Here is a 22296-nt window from a genome sequence, read left to right as displayed (position 1 = left end):
CATAAAGTTGTACGTACCACAAAAGGGTACTAATGAAGCTTATAGCAAATGTTATAAAAACACTAAACCCCCACAAAGCTCCGCTGATGGAAAAATACAAAGTTATAGGTCTCAGAATATGCCTTTACTGTGAAAAATAGTAAAACTTGAAAAGACAAATATGAATTGCTGTTGTAGTACTGTAAGCTTTTTAATGCATTATATAGAAACCAACATTTGGCTGTTCAAAAAAAAAAAAAAAAAAGCGCACATTCAGCTATAGTGATTGAAAAATCAAAGTTAAAGGGGTTGTCCAGTGAAGATCTTTTTCTTTCAGATCAACTGGTACAAGAAAGTTATATATATTTTTTATTTACTTCTATTTGAAAATCTCACGTCTTCCCATACTTATTAGCTACTATATGTCCTGCAGGAAATGTTTTATTTTCAGTCTGACACAGTGCTCTCTGCTGACATCTCTGGCCGAGACAGGAACTGTCCAGAGAAGGAGAGGTTTTCTATGGGGATTCATAGAAAACCGAGACCTGTCTTGGCCAGAGTTGTCAGCAGAGAACACTAGTCTGTGTCTGAATGAAAATAAAATAACATTTCCTGCATAACATACAGCAGCTAATATGTATGGGAAGACTTGAGATTTTTAAATAGAAGTAAATTACAAATCTATATAACTTTCTGGCACCAGTTGATTTGAAAGAAAAATATTTTGGACAACCCCTTCAATTAAAGATTACAAATTAACAGAAAAAATTATTGCATTTTCAAGCCTCAAAATAGCCACATCCTTAAGAGGTTAAGGGTGCCGCTAGAAACAGCATCTTTTTGTGGGATTTTTCAGGCCTCCCCAAAAAATTATTTTGGCATTTTTTTTTTTTTTTTTTTTTTTTAGGCAATTGCTTTTTTGCCATTTTGTCTGGCACTTTTGACTAGGGCTATGTTTACACAACTTAAAGTGACACTGTCACCTCCTTTTTGCTTTCTAACACCTCTACACAGGTGTAAAGGGTAAATTTTGCCGTTTTCATAACTTGTTTTATATCATACGTCATGGTGCTTGTTCAAGTAAAAAGTCATCTTTTATCAACTGCAGATTGTGTTAAGTGGGTGAGGCCTCGCTGCATTAGCACCACTTAGCCCCACCCACAATGCCACAGTTGCCCCCGCCCCCTCGACGCCCACTGGAACAGGCTGACCGAAAGGTCTAGACCCCACCCCCTTTATGTCGGCCAACCAATGGGCGTCAAGGGGGCGGGCCAACAGTGTTGTTGTGGTCGGGGCTAAGTGGCGCTAATACCGTGAGGCCACACCCACTTAATACAATCTGCAGTTGATAAAAGGACACTTTTTACTTGAACAAACACCATGACGTATGATATGAAATAAGGTATGAAAAACGCTAAATTTACCCTTTAAACCTGTGTAGAGATGTCAGAATGCTCAAAGGGGGTGACAGTGTCACTTTAAGTAAATTATTAATCATGGCCGTTGCTGCTGATTTGCAACACGTTCGTGATTAATCCTTTACCCACATTATGCTGCAGTCCAAAGGAATCCCGGATGGATTGTATACACATAGTATACACTTTGGCCGGGACCCTTAGCAGCGACGCAAAAAACTGACATGTCAGTTTTCAGCGGCTACTATTCATTGAATAGTGGCCGCAGAAAACCTGGCAGTGCACACAATTAAGCGTGCGGCTCCTGGCGCACGCTCCATTGAGTGCAGTGGCGAATTCGGATGCGGGCACGCACGAATGCGCCTGCAACTGAATTCAACTGCAGTGAAGATCAGCCGGCCGATACTGCAGTATCGCCCTAGATGATCTTCTCAGACACTGGCCATTTCGTGACCCGGCCGGGTCACAGAATGGCCGGTGTCTTACCACGTGTGAACATTGCCTTAAGGTGTGAATTTTTATGCGTTTTTTGAGACAAACAAACAAAAAATTCCATTGAACTCTGTGGGAATGAAACACCACAGTTAGCAGAAAAAAATGCCAAACACATTGATTATTTTAAAATGTGTCTCTATGCATATGGAGAAATAAAAATGTGTCAATAAAGCAAAATAAATCAGTGTTATTATTATTATTATTATTATTATTATTAATAATAATAATTTTACATTTCTTTTATAAAGCTATTTAACTCTGTAATATAGCTATATTAAAAATGTAATTTTCATAATTTTATTGGCAACAGTAAGGAGCCACATGGCCCTTTTGCTGCCACCAGTGTGTGGCACCATCTGTGTAAGGAACTGCAGGGTTTCAGAAGCTTGGTCCTGGCACAGTTAGACATCATAAATGCTACTGCATACAGTATTATTGATACTGAGCCTCCCCATGTCTATTATAATGCATATAAGTATTAGGCCATGTTCATACAGTGTATTTTTTACAACAAGAATGTCCGTTGTTGCCTTAAAATAATGTACTCTATAGGAACAACGACCGTTGTGCACACACTGTTATTAAACAAGGACTGTTGTTCCCTACAGCCACACAAATAATTGACTTGTCAATTATTGGTGGCTGCTAATGCAGGAACAATGGCTATTTGTGTGGCCAATATGGTAATATCGTCCGCAGGAACATGTCAAACAGCGGCCATTGTCAATCAACGGCCGCTATTTATACATAATGTGAACAAAGCCTTAAAAATAGACATTACAGCAGCTCTGCACCTGTCACACAGTGAAGCAGAACTGATAATTATACCCACTTGCTTTTCATTACTGTGAATATTTATAATGTAGCATTAAGTGGTTAAAGATTTTAGAAGAACTTACCCCTACAGGGTCCAGAGGTGTATTTACTACTAAACAAGGAAGTGCTTTCTAAAGAAAAAAAATGCAGTTAAAGGTTAAGTTCTCACAACATCTTTTTTAGGTGAAAAACTGCCGTTTTTGATAATGACGGCTTTTATTGATGATAATGACCATTAACCCCGTCATAACCGAGGTCATTGATGCACGGCTGTCCAGGTCAAATTAATGCAACGCTCCTCCCCGCCTTCTAAGAGCCATAGCGCTTTTATATTTCCACCTACAGGGCTGGTTGGGGTGTCATTTTTTGCACCATGAACGCTAGTTTTTATTGGTATCATATTGGTGTAAGAAATAAATTTAGTTTATTAATTTTTTCTAATATATATTTTTTAAAAATCCGCATTCATGGTGTTTTTTTTTCCTTTTCATTTACACGCTTCACCGTGCGGGAACAATATTGTTATATTTTAATAGATGGGATAATTTAGCACGTTTCAACACTAAGGCCTTATTTACACCCTCTGTGCACAGTGTGCAATTATGGACAATGTGCTTTACACAGTTTTAGAGCTCCCAGCATCATCATGAAAACATAAGGGTTATGCCTGGTTTTGGCATTGCTTGTGTTCTTTCTCCAGCTTTACAATAGGATTTAAAAATAAAATGCTAAACTTGTCACAAAAATACACCAATGTTTATAATTGTTTTTTAAATTCATGGAAAAGTAAGGATTACACCTCTGTGTTTCAGCCCCCTTTTATTATACATCTATTCATGTTAATAAATGGATCTGAATTAAACAGATAATAAAAATGAGACCTTGTGTGTCCCACTGAAAACACTGTGACATGTTTATAGCTTAGTTCCCACAATGTCTTTTTTAGGTAAAAAATAAGTTTTTGGTAATGATGGCTGCCATTTATGATTAGGTGTTTTTCACCTACAAAAAGATGTTGTGGGAACATGGCCTAATTCGGTGCCTGACCGCACTAGACCAATGGAAATCATTAATACAGATGTGAGCTCACCCTAAAGGAATCATGTAAAAGATGACTTCAGAATACATCATTTTGGTGATAAAATGTTCTGCTAAATTCTACAGAGAATATAATAATACAATGTATACAAAAAAAGGGACCAAATATAATGACAAAAAATCTTTATTAATCAATAACACTGCTCATGATAAAAAATATAAAAAACTACATTACATGGTGTTTCATGACAATCCAGATAAACTGACACAGTGAGATGGGTAGCATAGGCTCAAACAGGCAACTGCTCCTGAAAGTGCTCAGTGCAGTGTAAACATAGGTTTACACAGGGGGATGGGATAAGACCAAGTACAAGCTTCCCACAATGGGGACTATCTCCTAACTTCCACCCAAGAGAACCATAAACCCTGTGAGCCCGTAATCAAATCACCACTCACCCATGTCAGCGTCTCCCCTATTATTTTATATTTAATATATTTAGAAGAAAACAATCTTACCACAATGTCCCCAATATCGTCCACAGCTGCTTGTTTGTTTATTCCCTATCAGATAAAACTTTCATTATTCAATACACTTAAAGCATTCAGAAATAATGTTGTTAGTTGCTTTATGTATTATGGAAGACAAACATCCACAGGGGCATGAGATTATGGGAGTGATTTAGTATAGATTAATACCAGGCTTGAAACTGTAGATTTCAAAGTGCTGGGGCAGCAGCCGTTATGCACTTCTTAAATAGGTTATCCAGGCTTAGAAAAACATGGCTGCTTTCTTCCAGAAACAGCAGGACTTTTGTCTTCAATTTAGGTGGGGTTTTGTAACTTAGTTTATTGAAGTGAATGGAGCTTATAGGGGTTATCTGGCACTAGCACATTTTTTAACATGTTGCTACCATAAAAGAAAGCATACCAAACATGTTATGCTGACCTCTCCAAGCTCCCCTGGTGCCCTGATTTGGTTGCTGATGCCCCCTGCGGACTGCCTCAGGAGTAACAGTCCACTCAGCCAATCATTGGCCGTGGTGCTGTCTCGTCTCAGTCAGTGATAGGCTAAGCGGGCTGTCACTCTCAAGATGAGCTTGTCTCAGAAGTAATGGCCGCTGCAGACAGCGGGGGACACCAGAGACCGCATTGGGACACCAGGGGAGTGTGGAGAGGCAAGCATAACATGTTTGTTATATTGTCTTGGCAGAAACATGTTAAAAATATGTCAGCACTAGAGATGAATATAAATCCTACAACCAAAAAAGATGCTGGACAATATTCTTAAATTATTAAATCAAATCAAAGCTTTATTGTTATATACAAAAAACATGTTTTAAAACCATACTAAAAGGTGGGTCAACCTTGACAAAGCTTGTATAGAGAAACGCAACGTTGGGTGAGTGGTCTTACCAGGCAGAATACATTCATACCCGGAGGTTCAAGTATACTCCTCTTTGTATTTATTTTTTACACATCTTTTTGTTACCTTACTTTGTTTATATTACTTTGTTCTAAACTTGCACTTGCAGTATATACATCTAGATATTTAACTTATTTAAACACCGTTGGAGTTCCTTGTTTACTTGCATTTCGTGCACTTTTATACTTCCTGGGACTGAGTGATATACCATCAACTTAATTTAGTATATAGAGCATACATTATTCATCTATTTTTTGCCTTGTAAGTCATCCAATGTATGTACTGTATCATTTTATGCTTCCACCTTTTTTTAGCATGGTTTTAAAACATGTTTTTCGTATGTAACAATAAAGCTTTGATTTGATTTAATAATTTAAAGGACACCTGTCACCCCCCATGCCGGGGTGACAGGCTCCCGACCCCCTGTTAGACCCCCCTATACTTACGTGATCCCGCCGGGTCCCGCTCCCTGAGCCGGCAGGGTCCCGGAGATATCAGCTCCCGAAGCCCGGTGCGCGGGCTGACAGCAGAGTCAGACGCCCATAGAGAATGAATGGGGAGTCCGATGCTCCGTCATTCTCTAAGGGCATCGGACTCATCTCTCAGCACGCGCGCCGGGCTTCGGGAGCTGATATGTCCGGGACCCGGCCGGCTCAGGAAGCGGGACCCGGCGGGATCACGTAAGTATAGGGGGATCTAACGGGGGGTCGGGAGCCTGTCACCCCGGCACGGGGGGTGACAGGTCCTCTTTAAGAATATTGTCCAGCATCTTTTTTGGTTGTAGGATTTATATATTGTTTGATGTATATGGACTAGTTACTAGTAGTCCTTTTTAGGTTACAGCACTAGAGATGAGCAAATACGATTCGATCGAGTAGGTATTCGATCGAATATTGCGGTATTTGACAGATTCGAATTCAATTGAGTAGTGAGGCTAATACGCAAGAAACATTCAAAAGCCCTCCCATCGCAGTTGGCGCTTTTTTTAATCCAATGACCATGCAGGGAGACCGTGAGGGACCCTGGGAATACGCACGCAGCGCGAAAACGGGGTGCACCCTCATTGGATAGCGGAACCACATGACTTCGAATCTTAAATACTTGGCTCCCGCCTCTCAACCGCAGATGAGCTTTCAACCTAGCCAGGGAAAGATCTTGGAGCAGGGAGAGATACTGTAGGTTTTAATAGCGTTTTGGTTAGGCAGGCTTACTACAGAACCCAAAAGTCCTTTTCAGGGCAAAGATCCAGCGAAAAAGTAATCTCTGAATCAAAAGCACTTCTCAGTGCTAAGAAATAGATGATATAACAGCATCAGCATCAGCAGGTGTATTCATTCCAGTACCCTATGTGTACAAGTGACTTATAGTGTCCCGGTTTAACATCACTAAGGGCACGTTATACATATTGTTTCAGTAGTCCACTAAGGGCACCTGATATATACTGTTCCAGTAGCCCAGAAAAAGGCACATCATACATACTGTTGCAGTAACGTTCGTACAACTTTACGCGTGATACGCGCAAATAACATGACGCTCTGCGGACTCACATTGGAATCATGTATGTAACACTGCAAGAAATACGAACGAAATGTGTGAACATTGCCATAAATGTCGGTAAAGCGTACGCAAATATTTTTCCTTTGCAACTGCGTAAAGTGGCATTATACTGCGATTTTGGGGGGTTAGGTGTACCCAGGCATGCTCCTCCTAATGTCCCAGTGTCATTCCGGAGGTGTTTGCATTGTTTAGGGATGTTTTATGAGGGACTTGGTGACCTCCAAGTGGTCAAATTTTGATTTCCAAGTGCCGCAAATTTTTTTCCCATAGACTATAATGGGATTGAGTACTCGAATATCGGTGCCTATTCGATTCAAATTCTCTAAAGTCGAATATTTCACTACTCGCTCATCTCTAGTAAGCACCAGATGACCCCTTTAATGTCAAAACCACATCCAAGGGTTTTCCCTTCTTTTCTCCAGACTATACAGATTCATGCTAAAATCCTTAAGTCTTTCCTGATATTTTTTATGCCTCACACCCTCCACCATTTTTAAAGCCGTCTGTGGTTGTGGTTCAATTTTATTAATATCTTTTTTTAGTGTAAATTCCACAATAGCCATTCATTACAACTCCACAGTAAGGCGATATTCAGAGTAATTGCCATTGTATTTTTAGCCAAAAAAAAAAAATGTTTTATTGAAAAAAATATACTGCTGGTTCTCTTTTCAAATTTTAGGTTTCCTTACCGGGCATGCCTGTATCACCAAGTCAACAATAAGTTTTGGTACTTCTACCTAGAAATAAAATAAGACATTTTACCTGCTGGTTTGTAGGTATGTAAATTTCCATTCTTGTCTCTGTTAAATTACTAGTAAATGTAAGAATAATTTTTGCTGAACACTTTACTAAAATACTTTGTGTCATAGTAGGGCCATTGTATGTTGTAATACAGTACATAGGAGTTTAATGCAATTTCATTGGGGAAAAAAATCCTTTTTTGGATGTTAAAATGGATGTTTTTCACCTCAAAATAAGGTCCATAAATATGCATACATAGCCTAGCATACATAGCCTAGCATAACAGTTAAACTCAAGATCAGCTTATCACTATGCTAAATGTCTGCTCTATTTCTTCTTCCTAGAGCATCAATGAGTCAACTTTTCACCTGCTATAAGCAGTGTTGGTGCATGGAGAAGGGGAGGTTAGTTTTCAGGAGGTTTAGTGTTCAGGAAAAGACCTTTGGAAATATTAGAAATAGCTAGCTATGATCATTAGATTGTTCTTGTTCATTGTTGTTTGCTTTACTTATTGTTATTGTTACCACCTTTATTTATTTTCTTCAAAACGTAGCTATCGTTTCACGTAAATTTTGAGGATAAGCAGTCTTGTGTGTTTTAAAGGAGCTGCACTATATCTGGCCATTTTTAAATTTTTTTTTGCATATGCCATTTATTAATAGAGTTTAGCTCTGCGAGTTGTCTTTTATCTGTCTCTTTACTTCCCCTTACATCTTCCTCCACCCTCCTCCCTCTCTATAGCCCTTTAGCTAGCTCAAGAATAAGATTCAAGAAACAAGAAAAAGTCATAATTAGTAAACAAAAGTCGCTGCTGAGCTGATTTTGACAGTGGAGGACAGTTTCGCATGAAAGTGGGAAAAGTAGATTCATGATAACAGGGGGAGAAAGAATTTTTGTCTGTTATATTTGCTTGAGCTATGTAAAATTTGCCGAAATGACAGTGCCTATTGAGGAGAAGCTCTGGATTTTTTTTTCTAATAAAACGCCCTAAATTTCATTTACAATTAGTAAAATCTTATTCATGTCAATTGAAAAACTACAGAGTAGGATAATTTAACAAAAGAAGGAATATTTGTGCATGTTTGCTAATTTTGTAAGCTATTCTAAGTAATAACTTTTTCTCATACCTAGAAAATACAAAGCAAAATCAAAGCTATTCATTTACCAAAAAGTGATACAATTTTTGGTGTTTGCCATTTTAGATTGGCTTATTTTTTAGGCTTTATTTATTCAGAACAAATGCTAAAATGTCATACGTACCCCTACAAGCATAGGCAAGCAATTGGGAGCAAGAGCGTTTTTTGTCTGGAAAATAAAAAGGATTTGACAATGATTACTTGCATCCTTGTATCTTTTACTAAGCATAAAGTTATCATATCACAAGAATTGTCTATTGCAACACGCTTTTTCAACGTTGGTTCCACTATCTATCTGATTATTTATTCCCTTACCTCATTTGTCTTCCGTACCTAATGTGATATCAACATAAACACAAAGCTAATTATGTTGCTAAATAGATGATGTACTCCCATAATGTTAGGTTTTGTCACCTGGAGTTTTTTTCCAAATTATAAAAATTCATACACATTTTACCTTTGTTATATATATTGTGTTTTTGTCTACAATAAATACTGTTATGAGCTTTATTTACCCACATACATTTAGATAGTAAAATAATATAGAGAAATAATGCCAGGTTCATACCAGTTGACATGCTATTTCAAAAACTGCTTTGTCAAGTCCAGAAGTTTCCTACATATTAAAAAAAAGGGTATTAGATAAGCATGAAATAGTAAAACCTCTTCAGTTTGATAGTGAGGAAAACTTTTTAGGCTGACAGGATAAGCTACCGTAAGTAGTAATGTGGTCAAAATTGTGGTAAAATGTGTTGAATTACCACATGTGAGTACAGCCAGCAGATTATTTGTCTACTTTGTCTAATATTTTTTAGAATGCTCCCTTGCTTATAAGCTGATCACACCATGTCCTGTGAGATCAGCAGAAATCTGTGGGGGAATCTGGCAAGTGTTACAGTATGCTGGGAATACTGGGAAGTGCAGTAAGCATTTACTGTTTATTATTTTTACCAGCACGGCAGGTATATAGTTAAATATGGCTGTCACTACATTCTCGCAGTGAAATGAAAATCTGTTGCGAGAATGAAGGACCATAGACTATAATGGTACAGAGTAGTGGATTTGCTGTGTAACTTGCAGCGTGAATTAGCTACAAACCTGTTTGTGTGAATGTACCTATGTTCACACATTGAACTATTTTTTAAAAGAACGGCCTTTGTTTTCTATTAAAACAACGACCATTTTTTTCATACTGAAATGTATTGAAGTCAATGTACTGAGTGCCAAACAACAGCTGTTGTTTAATGCATTGTGTAAAAACAATGGCCGTTGTTCCATTGACTTCAGTGCATTACATTACAGTATAAAAAGAATGTCCATTCTTTTAATGGAAAACAACGGCCGTTCTTTTAGAAAATAGTACAGTGTGTGAACATAGCCTTAAAGTGAATCTGTCGTCTGCAATTCAGGTTCAAAACTGCTGACACTATTAGATAGCTTTTAGAACAAGGAGACACACGGATCATTTCATATATCCATGGACTTCTGAACACTGCAACCACTCACTTGCTGTTTCACTGTAATTGGGCATGTCCATGTCAAGAGAAACTGGAAGGTAGAGATCAATGTAGGACCTGGGAAGTGGGAATGGTAATACTACTCTTATTATTTTACAACATGCAGAGCTGTGTTTGAATGTGGTTGAGGAACCTCTCTAAATATATAAATATAATGAAAATAACTTACCAAGATTGGTCTTAAGATGTTAACGAGCACTTTAACTGTTTCGGCAGTAGGTGTCCCAAGTGTATCCTAAAATTGCACACACTATTAAAACATTTGACTCATATACAGAAAGGTAAATAAATAGTTGCATGGGTACAGAATACATCTACATTCTGTCAAAATGGAATGTTGATGTGTCCATGTAGTTAGGCACAGGCCCCATTGAATTTTGTGGCTTGAAGTTAGTCATCTAGTGACCAGGTTCTGGTAATTTCTTAACATATAAGTGTTTAGACTTGGACCCTAAAACATAGGAAACATCCCTTATACGCTTCGTTGTTATACACTCAGGAAATGACAAAAACATAGTTACTAGGTTTGGGCCACTAAATTCAATGTCTCTTCATGCATCACCATTTCATCAGGATGCTGACATATACTGCAAGGTAGAGGCAAAACGTTATGTGAACAGAAGTACCGTTTTTTAACCCTTTGAGGACCAGTCCCAAAATGACCCAGTGGAGCACGCAAATTTTGATTTTAGTGTTTTCATTTTTCCCATCTCCCCTTCTAAGAGCTCTAGCACTTTCAGTTTTCTATCTACAGGCCATGTAAGTGCTTGTTTTTTACAGGAATAGTTGTACTTTGTAATGGCGTCTTTCATTCTACCATAACATGTATGATGGAACCCCAAAATAATTATTTATGAAGATATAAATTGGTGAAATCGTAAAAAAAGAATGCAATATGGTAACTTTTGGGGGGTTCCTGTGTCTACTTAATGCACTATATGGTAAAAACAACATGATACCATTATTCTAAAGGTCAGTCCGAACACAACCATATGCAGGTTACACAGATTCTCTAATGTTATATATATTTTTTTTTTTATGAAATCCTTTTTTTTGGCAATTAATTATTAATAAAATGGGCCTATTGTGACGCTTATAATGGTTATATTTTTTTTACCTATGGGGCTGTGTGGGGTGTAATTTTTTCCTCCATGATCTCTAGTTTTTATTAATACCATATTTCTGAAGATCAGACATTTTGATCACTTTTTATAATTTTTTTTATATATAATGTAACATTAAATCGGTAATCCGCGCACTTTTTTTCCCTCTTTTCGTGTACGCCGTTCGCCGTTCACAATGACGCTTGTTATATTTTAATAGATCAGACAATTACGCACCCTACGGTATATTATATGTTTATTTATTTTTATATGTTTTATTTATATAATGGGATAGGGGGGTGATTTCAACTTTTATTGGGGGAGGGGCTTTGGGGTAGTGTAATAGTGTTTTTACCTTTTTTTTTCCTTTTCCTTTACTCTTTTTCTTTTTTTTGAAGTCCCTTTGGGGGACTTTTACATACATTTGTTTGATTGTACACACTGATCATTGCTATGCCATAGGCAATGCCAAGCATGTAAAATCTCAATTGCATTTGTATATCTAGCCCAGTTACCCTTAAAAAAATACCACTACAATTTCTTTTAATGACTATGAAGCTATCCTATAATTGAATAAAAGAAACATTTACCAGTCCTCCAATGCCCAGGACAGTAGAAACCTCACAAAAAGCTTCTTTCTGTAAAGAAAATTATTAATTTTTTTTTTTATAGATTAAGGCTATGTTCACACTACATAAAATAACGGCCGTTGTTTTCACCGGCCGGACTTTTGCGACCAAAACTACGGCCGTAGAATTACGAGCCTACGGGCTAGTCGTGAAACTACGGCCGTTGTTTAATTTTGCTTCCTAGCATGTTTATAAGCATGATGAAACAGGTCATTTACTTTAACGTTTCAAGAGATTTTATTTAAGGGTTTTTCAAATAAATTTTTCAAAGCATACATCAAGTTATGTACATAGAGTATAAGTATACATGTTACATGAGTGTAAGTATCATTTACTTTAAATACTGCACCCAGCCCGAGAAACCACTCAATTTTTTTTACATCAAAATCAAGTTTAATTCAGCAGATATAAGTTTTACGTTCATTGTACATTGCATTTAAATAAAAAAAACTTACCAAAACCTCTTCTAATTCCTCATACAAATTATTCCAATTATCACCATTAAATGTGTCCTAGAACATGATACAAACATTATAAGAAATCGTATTTGTAATAAACAATAACATTTATACAAGATTAATATAATTGCAAAACCCATACATAGCACAACTTTTTTAGGCTTCCATAAAACACAGATTTTACATGGCTTTTTTGATGCTGAATAAATATAAAAGACAACAGTTCTCCTGCAATTTTTTTCCAGTTTAGTGTATATAAATATAGGCATTTTTTGTGAAGTTTTATCTTTTAATACAATTAATTTAATTTGTGATTCTCGCATCATCTGATGCCAGGACTTCTATTGAGAGATAAGGTGAAGAATTGGCAGAAAACAGACACCAACATACATATGGACAAGGCTTTTTTTTACAGCCATTTACACCATGTTCACATGGTGTATGAGACCGGCTGTTCCGTGACCCGGACGGGTCACGGAGCGGCCGGTCTCTGAAAAGATCATCCCGGTTGGTACTGCAGTACCGGCCAGATGATCTTTCCGGCCGCAGTGTTCTGATGCAGGCGCATCAGCGCGCGTCCGCATCAGAGCCCCCATAGCACACAATGAAGCAAGCGGCCAGAGCCGCTCGCTTCATTGTGTGAACTGACAGGTCTTTGACATATCAGTTTTTTGCGGCGCCGCTTGGAATCCTGGCCGGAGCGTATACTATGTGTATATGCTCCGGCTGCGATCCCATAGAACAACATCAGGCTAGTTCACACATGCAAAGTAGGGCCGTTGTTGCCATTGTACTTTTACCTAGTGTGAACATAGCCAAATAGTTGAACCCCCCCCCCAGCTATTTCTTAAAATAAAAAAGGTCAAGTGCAGAGCATGCAAACAAAAATGCCCAGAAAAACCACCATACACAAAGATGCCATGTGGGCATGGCTTTTTATATTTCCATATTGACTCCTAACTAATATCTGGCCACAGTATTTTCGAGCCAAAAAAAGGCCATGCACCAACTATGGCATTATTATGGGAATTTTTGTTGTTGTTGCAAAAGCACCTACTGTAATTCCACCCTTAAAATAAACTTTCAGCACTTTCACGCTGTGCTCAGTGGGTTCTTACTGCCCTGTTAGCTTTGTTCAGCAGATCCATCAATCAAGGCTGATGGAGGGGGAGAAGCTGGCTTACATTTCCCCAATGACTTGTGGTCCAGGCAACATTGCAGTTTATGTTTATGTTCACATATGAGGTAATAAAAATAATCCTATACCCTTTCCTACACAAAAGTCCACCACAAAAAGTTAAAATATACAGTATCTAAGTATCTTTTTTTTCTTCTTTGTTATGGCCAGTTATCAATGTGTGCCACAGTATAGCTGTACACTGCTCTACATTAAAGGGGTTGGCCACTTTATAGTAAAATTGCTCAGTGTACAGTATTAGTAAGTGTACTCACTGTATATACTGACAGCAGTTCCCTGTGTATCTCATAGAGCTACAATCAGGCTCCCCTCCTCCAGGCTGTGCTGCCCTGCTATGTGGTGGTCCATAAGATGGCTGACATGGAGGAGCATGTGACCAAGCCCCGCCCCCCCAGTGTCCACCACTGAGCCTGTATATGTCTATGGAGGACACAGTGGACAGGGCCTGGTCACATGCTCCTCCATGTCAGCCATATTATGGACTGAAACAAAACAGAGCAGGGCAGCCCAGCCTGGTGAAGGAGAGTCTGATTTTAGCTGCTGTCAGTATATACATTGAGTACACTTACTAATACTTTGTACTGACCTATTTTACTATAAAGTGGCCAACCCCTTTAAGGATTCCCATCAAAGATATTCACTGAGGAATATGACATACATGGGATGGCTCAAATGTAATATGAATCATTTCATGCCTGGGCTGTTTTGGCTATTTATGCCCAATGCAAGATTCAGATTTTTCAGAAATTATTACTTTTTCTTAATATATAATCCTCAACCTTGAAATTGCAACACCAAGACCTGTAAGGAGGTTGAACTGGTAGCTTAACCCCTTCAAGACGAAGCCTATTTGCACCTAAAAGACCAGGCTCATTTTTCAAAATCTGACCTGTCTCACTTTATGCGCTTATAGCTCAGTGATGCTTTAACGTATGCTAGTGATTCTGAGATTGTTTTTTTGTCACAAATGACACTTTATAGTAGTGGCAAAATTTGGTCACTACTTTGTGTTTTTTGTGAAAAACATCAAAATATCATGAAAAATTGAAAAAATTAGCATTTTATGAACTTTGAAATTCTCTGCTTCTAAAAAAAGAAAGTCGTATCACATAAATTAGTTACTATGTCACATTACCGATATGTCCTCCTTATTCTGGCTTCATTTCACAAACCTATTTTACTTTTTTAGGGTGTTACGGGGCTTAGAAATTTATCAGCAAATTACCACATTTTCGTGAAAGTTTCCCAAAAATGATTTTTTTAGGGACCAGTTTTTTTTTTACGTTGATTTAGGAGGTTTGTATACTGGAAACCCCCATAAGTGACCTCATTTTGGAAACTACACACCTTAAAGAATTAATCTAGGGGTATAATGAGCATTTTAACCCTAGAGGGGCTGGAGGAAAGTATTCACCATTAGGCCGTAAAAAAAATTTAAAAATTTCAATTTTCCAATAATATATATATTTAGATTAAAGTTTCTCATTTTCAAAAGGAACATAAGAGAAAAAGCACCCCAAAATTTGTAACGCAGGTTCTCTTGAGTACTACGGTACCCCATATGTGGGCGTAAACCACTGTATGGGCACACAGCGGGGCTCAGAAGGAAGGGAGCGCCAATTAGCTTTTCCATTGCAGATTTTGCTGAAGAAGTTTCCGAGCACCAGGTGCATTTGCAGTGCCCCTGTAGTGTCAGCAGAGAGAAAAACCCCCATAAGTCACCCCATTTTGGAAAGTGCACCCCTCAAAGAATTCATCTTGGGGTAGGATGAGCATTTTGACCCCACAGTTGTTAGAGGAAAGTATTCAAAATTAGACAGTAAAAATGAAAAACTCAAATGTTTCTAATAATATGTTCGTTTAGTTTGAAATTTCTCAATTTCACGAGGAACAAGAGAAAAAAAGTACCCCAAAATCTGTAACGCAGGTTCTCCTGAGTAAAAAGGTACCTCATATGTGGGCATAAACCACTGTATGGGCACACAGCGGGGCTCATAAGGAAAGGAGCGCCAATTAGCTTTTTCAATGCAGATTTTGCTGAAGAAGTTTCTGAGCGCCAGGTGCGTTTGCAGTGCCCCTGCAGTGCCAGCGGAGTAAAATCTCGCCATAAGTCACCCCATTTTGGAAAGTGTACCCCTCAAAGAATTCATGTTGGGGTAGGATGAGCTTTTTGACCCCACAGGTATTAGAGGAAAGTATTCAAAAGTAGACAGTAAAAATTAAAAACTCTAATTTTTTCAATAATATGTTGCTTTAGTTTGAAATTTCTCAATTTCACGAGGAACAAGAGAAAAAAAGTACCCCAAAATTTGTAACGCAGGTTCTCCTGAGTACAACGGTACTGCATATGTGGGTATCAACCACTGTATGGGCACACAGCCGGACTCAGAAAGGAAGGAGCGTCAATTAGCATTTTCCGTGCAGATTTTTCTGAAGAAGTTTCTGAGCACCAGGTGCGTTTGCAGAGCCCCTGTAGTGTCAGCAGAATAGATTCCCCCCAAAAGTCACCCCATTTCAGAAAGTACACCCCTCAAAGAATTCGTCTTGGGGTAGGATGAGCATTTTGGCCCCACAGGTATTAGAGGAAAGTATTCAAAATTGGCCAGTAAAAATGAAAAACTTGAATTTTTCCAATAATATGTTGGTTTAGTTTGAAATTTCTAAATTTCACAAGGAACAGGAGAAAAAATGTACCCCAAAATCTGTAACGCAGGTTCTCCTGAGTACAACGGTACCCCATATGTGGGCATAAACCACTGTATGGGCACACAGCAGGGCCCAGAAGGGAAGGAGTTCCAATTTGCTGGAGCAAAACCGCAGCTAGTAATAGTTATTAGAATAGCGCAGTTACTAAAATAAAATACAAAAAATAGATTACAGGTAATCTGGGGTGGTTCTGGGTAATCTGGAGGTGGTTACGGACAGTCTGAGGTGGTTACGGGTAATCTGGGATGGTTACGGGTAATCTGGGGTGGTTACGGGTATTCTGGGGTGGTTACGGGTAATCTGGGGTGGATACGATCAACATGGGGTGGTCACGGGCAACCTGCTGTGGTTAAGGCAACCTGGGGTTGTTAGAGGCAACTTGGGGTGGTTGTGGGCAACCTGGGGTGGATACGGACAACCTGCTGTGGTTACAGACAATCTGGGGTGGTTACAGGCAACCTGCTGTGGTTAGAGGCAACGTGGGGTGGTTACAGACAATCTAGGGTGGTTACGGACAATCTGGGGTGGTTACAGACAATCTGGGGTGGTTACAGACAATCTGGGGTGGTTACGGATAAACTGAAGTGCCGATAGGTAATCTGAGGTGGGTACCTGTAATCTGGCGTGGTTACGGGCAATCTGGAGGAGGTCACTGGCAATTTGGGGTGGTTAGAGGCAAGGTGCAGTGGTCAGAGGCAAGGTGCGGTGGTCAGAGGCAAGGTGCGGTGGTCAGAGGCAAGGTGCGGTGGTCAGAGGCGAGGTGCGGTGGTCAAAGCCGACTTGCGGTGGTTAGAGGCGACGTGCGGTGGTCAGAGGCGACGTGCGGTGGTCAGAGGTGATGTGCGGTGGTCAGAGGCGACGTGCGGTGGTCAGAGGCGACATGCGGTGGTCAGAGGCAACCTGCGGTGGTTGCGTGCAATCTGGGGGGTTACATGTAATCTGGCATGATTACAGGCAACCTGGGGTGGGGGGGGGACACTATCACTTTTTATCCCCTGTCACCATGAATGATTGGTGACAGGGGATAAAAAGTGCCTGGAGCACATGGTACAAGCGATCACTGCCCCATGCTCTCCGCTACCTCCAGTGGCGGAGAGCATGGGGCTTTCATTCATTTTTACTTTAGATCACTGTGAACATACATTAGTCTGTTCACAGTGATGGCGGCGGCCATCTTGGATCTGATGGCCGCCGCGTGGAGGGGGGGTTAGTGATCGGGGCACTAGGGGGGCTGATCTGGGGTCTGATTTTACTTATTTCATCTCCCCCCACCGTGGATTCACAGTGGGGGGAGATGAAATGCAGCGACGGCACCGGTCCGTTAGTGACCGCAGTTTCGGCGGTCACTAAGGGGTTAATGGGTGTCAGCTGCGGGATCGCAGCTGATTCTCATTATCTCCGGTGCTTCACTCAGATGAGAGCAGGATCGCTATCCCTGCAGCGATCCCGTTCTCATCACAAAGCCCCATCAGTAACAGGAACGTATATATACATTCATACTGCACGGGGCATGTGCAATAGGAACGTATATATACAGATTGCTGACGTGAAGGGGTTAATGGCGTTCCTCTCATGGATGGAGAGGGGAGGGGGCCGGATCGCATGGGGAGGAGGGGGCCGGATCGCATGGGGAGGGGGGGGGGGCGGATCGCAAGGGGAGGGAGCAGGATCGAGGCGGAGAGGGAGTTGGAGAGGGAGCTGGACTGGGGCGGGGGGAGCAGCACGGGGTCAGAGAGGGAAGGATAGAGGCTGGGGGAGGACATCAGCAGAGGTGGCAGGAGGAGGCAATGTCCGTAGCCTCCTCAAGCCGCCCTGATCAGCCGGAGGTATCAGATCTCCCCATAGACGCAGCGGTCGCAACGACCGCGGCGTCTATGGGGTTAACTGCCCGGGCGGAGCATGGCTCCCCTCCGGGCAGTGGCAGCGGTAGGAGACTGTGTTACACAGCCTCCTCCCGCTGCCCGATCTCAGATAGGGAGAGCGGGGGGAGGCAGAAAAAGCGTGACGTCCAGGGACGTCATGATGCGTTCTGGCATTGCTTTTCATGACGTCCCTGGACGTCATATTGGGGGAAGGGGTTAAAGGAGAATATGTGCAGGTTTGAGCAATCTGGTGCTGACATGCTTCTTTACAATGTTAGGCCCCATTCACACGTCCGTGTCAGTTTTTACTGTCAGGAAATCCTGATCAGGAGGCCTCAAATGACATCAGGAAAGTATTAGGATTTTCTGACAGTAATCAGTTTTTACCTTTAGGAAACCATCAGGAAAAACCTTCAGGATTTCCTGATCAGAAAAAAAAAAAAGGGAGATGTATTTCTGCAAACTGGATGGTCACAGCTTGCAGAACTACAACTCCCATAATGCCCGGCTGACAGGTCATGATGGGAGTTGTACTTTTGCAGCCTGTGGCCATCCAGGTTGCAGAAGTACAACCCCCCCCTAGGAGTAAAGCTCCCAACATGTCCTGCTGATAGGTCATGATGGGAGCTTTACTCCTAGGGGGGGAGGGGTGATCTCTCCTGTCCTGGTTCCTGGTCTTCTGATCTGGAACCAGGGGTGAGGATACAGCGGTGCCACGGGTGGCGGGCGGGGTGTCACCAGCGGGGGGCAGAGGGTGGTTGGTGAGTGAGGGACCCGCAAATCTGAGGTCTGGAGAGGGGGGGGGGCTGCCGGCTGAGGGGTCCGGGTAGGGGCCGCTAATCTCAGGTCTGGGGGAGGGAGGTGGGGTAGCCCTGCCGGCTGCTGCTGGGCGAGGGGTCCGGGCCGCTAATCTGAGGTCGGGGGGGTGGCTGCTGGGCGAGGGGGTCCAGACGGGGGCTGCTAATCTGAGGTCCGGGGGGGGGGTGCCGCTGGGTGAGGGGTCCGGGCCCGGCACCAGGAAGCAAGAGGCCGGGGGAGCAGACGGAGACGGCAGCAGCAGGTGAACACCAGCGCGGCACCAGGAAGCAGGTAGCAGGCCGGTGAGTTATGCGGGTGGTGGGGGGTGCGCAGGTAATCCAGAATCACGGGCACTTTCCTGATGTACATCAGGAAAGTGCCCGTGATTCCGGCGCTCCCATAGACTTCTATTGGGGGCGTCCGGACCGGAATTCCGGACAAAAATAGGACATGTCCTATTTTTTCGGGATCTATTTTCCGGAATGGACACCCTTCCGGAAAAATCCGGAAGGGTGTCCGTGACCAATTAAAGTCTATGGGTCCGGAAATCCTATCAGGAAATCCGGACGTTTTTTCCGGACGTGTGAAGGGGGCCTTAGTAAGATGGGGCTAGAAGGAAGATATTTAAGGGCAGTCTTTGGTGCCATTTAAGAAATACGTGTTAGAATGTTTATTATTATTATTATTTACAATTTTTTTTTTACAGATTGTGGCCTGTGTCTGTGCTTTTGTTTTCAGAAAAAAACAACAACATTTTTTTTGCACCATGAACAGTGTAAAGGAAGCAGCACCTAGGGCTCCCTGCTATATCTGACTGTACTATGTCTCACTGTGCCATATGCCTGATTGTGCTTCTTTGTGGTGGACTGTACTTACAGCACAGTAAGATGTTATTGTGCAAGGGCCCAGCGATAGGACCCACATCACTGATATTACCCATGCCCAAATAACAGCATTTTTTTTAAATAAATTAAAGTAAAAATTCAGACACAGGCAACAGAGCTATGTTCTGAACGCTTTTACTAATATCTATGCAGTGGTGCCACCAGCTTTGTAGTTGGTCAGGAGGTGCCTACAGCCATTATGGGCACAACCAGACTCTTGTTGGACCAGTCAACCAGTGGACCAGAGTTCTGCATGGTCCATGGCCCTGGTAAAGAATAAACAAATAACCCCCCCCCCCACTCACACACACACACACATTTTTAACTTCGACAGTGGTCAAGTATTGTGCCTTTAAAGAGGACCTTCAATCAGTCCTAAAAAAATTATTGATATAACTTTATAGCTTAGACTTAGGGGGTGCGATTAGGAGCACCACAGTCACTCTACCCTGAATATAATTCATGTGCCCCTCACTTTCCTAATCACACCCCTTAGCCTAGTATTCACACCCTGTATCACAATGAAAAACAAAATGCAAACAAATAGTAAACACCCCCCTTTATGTTGATTATGAGGAATGGGGGTGGAGCAGAAATTAGATAAATATGTAGATATATTGTAGAGATATTTACCAGTCCATTATCGTATGTGCATATTAATATTGCAAGTCGTAAAAGAAGTCCTTGTGATCCCTAATTAAAAAAATAAATAAAAAGCAGAAACTTTGTAATTGAATATAGACTTTGTATTTTTAGTATTACACCATCTATTATGCTGTGAAGTAATCTGAAAAAGTTCTGTAGAATTTTATAACTGCATTTCCAGTAGGAGATGCACATGAATAAAACAAATGATCTTAGATTTAATAGAAAAAAAATTAAAGTACATGACATAATTCATTCAAAGTACTGCTGGATTTGTAATTCTTCATGTACTTCTGACTGTTTATATAGGATTATATGGCTGACATAATTACTTATGGAGAAACACAGTAGTGAGATGAACACTAATATGTAATAGACGATAACAACCTTGAAAGCATTTCCCATGTGAAAACAAATGAATAAAAATATAGATATAAAACCTGCAGGAGATTGATTAGACAGGTATTTAAAAGATCTGGAAGAGCTGGAACATCTGGAAGAGCTGGAACGGCTGGAACAGCTGCAATAAAAACAGAGCAAATAACCAAATAAAGACATGACCTCCAATATAGTTCTACAGGATTTTAGTGTAATAAGCTTTCCAACTGCATTTACATCTACTTTACTGACTAGAGTGCTGGTTTTAACCTCTCTAAGAACATATCCAGAAAGATGAACAACTCCACCAAGATCACTTCCAAAAAAATCAGCAATTCCACCAAGATCACCTAAAGGAACAGCAACAGCTCCATGAAGATTACCTAAAAGAAGATTACCATCTCTGTCAACATTACCTACAGGAAGATTACCAACTCCAAGACCACCAAGTCCACTGCAGCTGCTTACAGCAAACACTAAAAACGCAACAGTGATTTTCATTATGAACAAATGGGTCAAAAAATCTGGACAGTCTTTTGAGTCAGTTTAAGCTAGATATGACATGGAGGAAACTGTTCATTCAATTTATACTTCCAAGTGACACTTGAGAGGATGCACGTAGATCATAAGTTCAAATATTGACTGTTGGCAGCATTTGAGTAAACAATGCTGATTTGCCAGTGACTATGTCATCATATATTAGCTAAGGAAGCTTCAATGTCAATTATCATCTTCAAAGGTGACTATGTTTAGTGTTAATTGTAAAGAATGGTTTACTGTTCCAGGGAGTGGGTTATCTGATATGGATTGTGTAGCATTATGATGTGTAAATAATTTTAAACAATTGAATTTTGAATAATACAAAAATAAATAAATACAGAACTATGTGAGTTTTCCACCTTTTGTGGCTGAAGTATTATACACTCACCAGCTTGGCGTTAAAATAATTTTGTACAGTAGTTTTCATAGGAATAAATGTAATTTACATAATTAAATATACTCCATGAGGGAGATTTATCAATTATATAGACTATTTTTTTGCTCTGCAAAAGTAGCTAAATTTTGTGCAGCCACAGACATTTTCTTAATTTGCACATATGTGGTCTGGATTTATCAAATAGCCTGAAAATTTTATGGTACTTCTCACAGCAACCAACCACAGCTCATGTTTCATTTTACCACAGCTTATTGAAGGAAAAGTCTGGGCACAAACTTTTATTTTTCAAAACAGCTGGGGAGGAGGTGGCTGAACATAACATACACTTACCTCTCTCCGGCTTCAGTGCAGGGGTCCGCTGTCCTCTGCTCCGGTTTCCCATTCCCAGTCACTTCTAGGTCTGAGTGGGGACCTGGGATGTGATGTGTTAGGCCGCTCAGTCAGTCAGCAGCTGAGGTGGGGCCCTGCTATGGCCGACTGTCTGATTGGGCCTGACATGTCATGTCCCATGTCCCCACTTAGATCTAGAAGCAGTTCTGGACCGGGAACCAGAGCGGAGGACAACAGACCCAAGTGATGGA

General features: G+C 40.7%; 1 protein-coding gene across 1 annotated transcript in view; it reads right to left on the bottom strand.

Annotated features, from left to right (window-relative positions):
• LOC138782606 (uncharacterized) overlaps positions 1-21318 on the bottom strand; it is a 47958-nt gene extending 26640 nt beyond the window's left edge. The window contains exons 1-11 of the mRNA XM_069956816.1: positions 21195-21318; positions 20841-20920; positions 20389-20448; positions 12305-12361; positions 11811-11858; positions 10287-10352; positions 9169-9216; positions 8725-8769; positions 7413-7460; positions 4260-4304; positions 2789-2836 (exon numbers count right to left, since the gene is read on the bottom strand). Of these exons, the coding sequence (XP_069812917.1) occupies positions 2789-2836; positions 4260-4304; positions 7413-7460; positions 8725-8769; positions 9169-9216; positions 10287-10352; positions 11811-11858; positions 12305-12361; positions 20389-20448; positions 20841-20920; positions 21195-21279 (630 nt within the window). The 5' untranslated portion in view covers positions 21280-21318. The remainder of the gene's footprint in view (positions 1-2788; positions 2837-4259; positions 4305-7412; positions 7461-8724; positions 8770-9168; positions 9217-10286; positions 10353-11810; positions 11859-12304; positions 12362-20388; positions 20449-20840; positions 20921-21194) is intronic.
• Between the last annotated feature and the right edge of the window lie 978 nt (positions 21319-22296).

This window comes from Dendropsophus ebraccatus, chromosome 1, assembly GCF_027789765.1.
Source record: "Dendropsophus ebraccatus isolate aDenEbr1 chromosome 1, aDenEbr1.pat, whole genome shotgun sequence".
Classification (NCBI taxonomy): domain Eukaryota; kingdom Metazoa; phylum Chordata; class Amphibia; order Anura; family Hylidae; genus Dendropsophus; species Dendropsophus ebraccatus.
The sequence above is the reverse complement of the archived record's forward strand: the minus strand, read 5'-3'. Positions and strand labels throughout refer to the sequence as shown.